General features: G+C 36.0%; 1 protein-coding gene across 1 annotated transcript in view; it reads right to left on the bottom strand.

The window, feature by feature from the left end:
• Positions 1–9: 9 nt before the first annotated feature.
• The window catches only part of LOC106881692 (uncharacterized), a 6,535-nt gene continuing 1,315 nt past the window's right edge, over positions 10–5,229 (bottom strand). The window contains exon 2 of the mRNA XM_014932194.2: positions 10–4,557. Coding sequence (XP_014787680.1) covers positions 1,589–4,246 — 2,658 coding nt within the window. The 5' untranslated portion in view covers positions 4,247–4,557 and the 3' untranslated portion in view covers positions 10–1,588. The remainder of the gene's footprint in view (positions 4,558–5,229) is intronic.

Below are 5,229 nucleotides of genomic sequence, written 5' to 3'. Positions count from 1 at the left end.
TATGTATGTATGTATGTATGTATGTATGTATGTATATGTATGTTTGCATGTATACACACGCATTTTGACTACCACTGCTTGTGCTTTTCTAAATATTCAGAAAGCGAACATAAAAATAATTTAAAATATGATCCTTTTCAACGCATATTCTCATAATTCTTTCACTGACGATATATAAATCCTCAGTAGTGTGTATATATTATCAGAGTGAAAGTGTCGTTGAAACGCAACTCCGAGTTCCACTTTTCAATTATTGAAAACTAAAAAAAAAATTTTGGAAACATTGTCACATATTTGTGGAAAATCGCAAGATGTTGCGACAATAGTACATCAAGATATCATTGGTTGAGAACATTTTTTTAAAGGACCTCATGTATGTGTCCAGTCATTACCATGTACAGAACATGTATTGTTCTAACTTATTTGCATGTAACAACAAGGGATGTATCATATCAAGAGTAAGATACCAAAAAAATGAAATGCAAAAATTCATGTGTATTAGTGAATCAGCATTTGTCGATTGAGTTTCAATATTCATGAATAAAATATTTTAAACATATGATTATTTTTGAGAGTACGGAAATCGATTATACGGAATGAAAAGTTCTTTAGCCAGCAGGTTGTCAGAAAATACGTAATACATAGCAATTTCAATATTTTGATGAAAATTACAAATGACTCCAACAGACTGTATTTTCTGACATCATTAACATAGGAAGAGGTAATTCCTATAATGGAACAGTCAGTCTTATAATTCGTAATATTATCGTCCGGGAAATTCCAGTGTTTTGGATATTGAAGTATTAAAGTGCTTTTTCTGAGTGACTGAATCTATACGTGCTTCAAGGATTTTCTGTTAGTCCGAAAAAACTGTTTGCTTCACCGGCAACGGAAAGATGTACTCGCTCTTGAGAAACAGGTGCTTTAGAAAGACAATAAATATAGTGTGTATTGCCATATGTCTACGTATATGCATACAATATTGCATAAATAGTAAATAGCAATTCATAATAATCTTGTATGTAATAGCGAAATATATTACTTAGGTCAATGTTAAAGACCATTCGTGAAGCCACATTAATCCGGTATATGGTAGAGTGACTGTTGGAGAATAGACCAGTGCAAGCTAAGAGAATTCTTTTACTGCGCTACAGAAAAATAAGCATACACTCTTATATATAGTATACAGGTGGTGTGATGTATTCGTTTTAGCATAGATATTGGGAGATGGAGTTACGTAGTTTGAGATTTAATAAAATGATTTAGACGTGTCATGGCGCAAGGTATAGTTTAGAGTTAACGAGAAAGAGGAACGTTACAATTATAGTTACTATTAAAGTGTATAGAAAAACAGTAGCTGTATATGTAATGGGATAGACTGGTGAAGGTTGCGATTTCTGTTATAGCAAATAATAGAAAATACTTTCTGTTAGTCTATAGAATTTAACGTAGAATTACTATAGGCTGTAGTGGGGTGTAGTGTTTGTTGTACAATACAGCGAGTGTGTAATTTTCATGTGGCAGAAAGTTTTCTAAATGTCACTGTAATACTACATGTTTATTGTACTTAATATTAGAATCTGTTTTATTATTTATCGTTCTGGATTATAGTAAAAATACTATTTTCTCGCTGTTTAATGGTTTTCATTAATTTAGCCCAGAGTGATTGGTAGAGGCCAAAAACCCGTTTGTTTAGAACAAATACAGAACAAATAAAAATTCCCTGGGAACAGTTGAAGATCACAAATAAAATTCCAATGATGTTGAGCAGTAGACATATACTTTCGGTGGGTTGAGCACCGCTGCTGATCCCTGACGAAGCGAATCCAAGGACCCAAGTGAATCCCATAACCACGGACATTTTCACATATAAAATGACGTCATGCCGACCAGACACTGGGTGATTCAGGCGTAAATTGATGGTTTTGAGGTTGCGCCGGATGCAGTATATGGTTCTAATGAACATCACAACGTTAGTCAGTACGATACATATCAAAGGAATTCCGAAAGCGATCAGAGATGCCAGTGGGTCTTGGATCCAGCATCCAAGGTGATGAGATGTATGTGCAGTATCCATTGATCTGTAGCTGTTGTTCAGCGATCGATTGGATGGTTCCCGCATCATTTTGTTTCTGACAATCGCCGCAGGATTCGCCTTTCCGTAACCAATAGTAACCGAAGGAGATATGTGACTAAATTCAATGGCTAGGCAAGCAGCCACAATGAGGAGCGGTGCTCCCCAAGCATAAAGGATATAACGCGGTATGACTTTAGATTTTTGCCTCGGTGTCGGAAGTATATTGACATGGCCGAATGTACGAAACAGATCGTACGACATAACGTTCATCCAGAAGAAAGAAGCAAGGAATAGGTAATGTAATGAGACTGCAACTGTAATACAGGCAGCATCAGACTCTACAGAAGCAGATACCAAAAATATGAAATCGGCCAAAAATAATGCCAATGTTAGGTTCATCATATTTATTCCTGGGATATTTCGAAGTTTAGAAAAGAGACTGTATGTGATTAAAACAGCGAGAAGAGCAACCAGAGACAAAAGTCCAAACACAATTGTTAATATAATCTGTGAGAAAATTAATTCTTCATTGCCTATATCGCAGCCTTTTACAATTGATCTGCGAACTTTCATGGTTGATGGAATACAGATAACTATGGAACTGCCTTCATCAAATTGGTAATCATCAATACCAAGGATATGTTGCCGAAAACTGACAGATTTATTCTCGAATATAGTGTACTCCTTCTTACTCAGAGATATTCGGCCGCATTTTTTATTTCTTATACGAGGTTTGTCACAGACGAATACGAAACCAGAAACGTTAGCTTTGTTAAACCCAATTGTACTTTGGATAAATATTGTCAAATCGAACTCACCCTTCTGGTAAAAACGATCGGTTTTGTTTATGTAAATCAACTCCGATTTCTTCCCTCGACTTTCTAGAGTTACCATAGTGAACTGAGTATCTGTGTAATAACTCTTAATTCCATTCATACACCACATATTCGGCATTATGGTATCCGAGTCATTTTTCAAACCGACAACTGTTACGCGTGTTTCCTTAACATTTATCATGAAACTTTTACTTTGAACAAGAGAGTCCATTTCTTCTATTATTGATGATACACTCTTACCCCTCTCTTTGGTTGTATTCAGTGGCATAAGAATAAATGATATCTCCATGGTAAATTTCTCCTCTTTGTCCGTATCCCTTGTGCTGGTTGATGAATATTCCTCGGAGAAAATGTCGCGATCGATGTACATACTGTAGCGCTTAGTAGGCAATCTTTGAATTATCAAATTGGCTGGGTTGGTTGGTGTTTCGGATTTGTGAACGGTAAAGTTCTGGATCCTATTTGTAGACGTGTTGAGTAATTTACTCAACGACTCAATCATCATCTCTTTAAAGTCAGCTGTCAAGGCGATTAAATAGTCAGAAAATGTGACATTAGCCTTTAAAACAACCATGTTCATGATGTCTTCCTGAAAAAGATTTTCGGGTGATTCCTTTTCCACTTTCGATGGTGCGTTTCCTACGATTTCTTCACAAGAATCATGCACAAACTGGTGACCTGGTTCACAGATAACAGGACGACACACGTTATTCGTTGGGTCATAAATTTCTGTCGATTTACACTCCGGGTAATACTCAAAATAGTCATTGTCACCCCAGTGTGTATCACTAAACAGTATGTGAGATTTGCCGTCAAAACCAAAATTTAATAGTATACTATAAGATAAAGGAAAGCGTATTTGGTAGGAGTTGTCATGGAACTGCGGAGAAGCAAGTAAAACATCGACATTGCTGTTATAAAGATCAGGTTTTCGAGTTATTCCCTCCTCAGCATACTCCTCCTGTATAACACGTCTGATTTTTTTACTTATATAAGCTGATAAAGTCCTAAAGGCCAGTTTCCGTGTCATTTCATAACTTTTAGCTTGATCACTTTTTGCATGGAGAATCTTCGCGAAATCCGTGATTCCGATAGGTTTTCTTTTCTCAGACGATTCTGCCATAGTAAGTAACGCCAGCTTAAGAAAGTCATCTAACTTATCTGAAGGCTTGTATTGCTTATGAACGTATTGTTTCGATCGTGGTTGAGGCCGAAAGCATATGTGAATGGTTGCCAACCAAATACAGGACAAAAGTGTTGCATTTGTAGAGGCTGCATTCACAGACTCTGGGGTAACAGAAGAAATTCTGGGCGAAACTGTATTGAAAATCATTTTTAATAGAATTACTAAGGCAACAAAATGGCGCAAATACTAGAAGTGGACGAGAAATTCGATCAAGTGCGATTGCAAACGACTCATTTAATGTTTCTGCCGGATATAGTTTTTTTTTCCTTATTCTCACTTTCAGTAGTAATGAGGAATTACTTTTGTTGTTAGTGTTGTTATTATGGTTTTATTATCATATATTTACTGCTGTTGTTGCTGCTGCTGTTGTTGTGTTGTTGTTGTGGTGGTGGTAGTGGTGGTGGTTTCGTCGCTGATGAGACAGTAGGGCTGGTTGTGAACTTCAATATCTTTAAAGTCTGTAAGAAGATAAAAGATTACACAATAAACAACCTTGAAATATTGTACGACTAACTTAGCAAAAATAGAAAGAAAATATGTTACGAAATGTATTTCAAACGCTGTTTAGTCAATCTTATCATACTTCAATCACAGAGATCAGTTATTTCAATCATAAAATATATTTCTTGTATATTTGACTATATTTGACATTAACTATATATGACATTATTTGACATTAAAATAATATTTTAGACAAATCTGCAAACTTGTGGTCCTGTTACACAAATGTAAATGAAAGTCGAAATTTTTAGAGGAACGTATTGCAGAGTAGACTATTGTGGTAAAGCAATTAGCATTCAGGATTATATGTGGGACTGTGACTTAATAACTAAAGCATGAGGTCGTGAGTTCGATTACTGGACCAGGTAATACGTGAGCCATAGAGCGAGGTTCTTTCGATTCACGTTACTACAATCTCCTTTTTAATGAAATGGAGTATCAGCGGGACACTGATCACACACACACACAAACGCTTTCACTCTCTCTCTCTCTCTCTCTCTCTCTCACACACACACACACACAGATACACACACGCACACATACACATCGAAACACACACACGTATACAATATATTGATACAAAACACATGAATTATACACGCACGCATACATATGTGAATATGTTGATT

This window comes from Octopus bimaculoides, chromosome 17 (genome assembly GCF_001194135.2).
Source record: "Octopus bimaculoides isolate UCB-OBI-ISO-001 chromosome 17, ASM119413v2, whole genome shotgun sequence".
Classification (NCBI taxonomy): Eukaryota; Metazoa; Mollusca; class Cephalopoda; order Octopoda; family Octopodidae; genus Octopus; species Octopus bimaculoides.
This window is presented reverse-complemented; position numbering and strand designations above follow the sequence as displayed.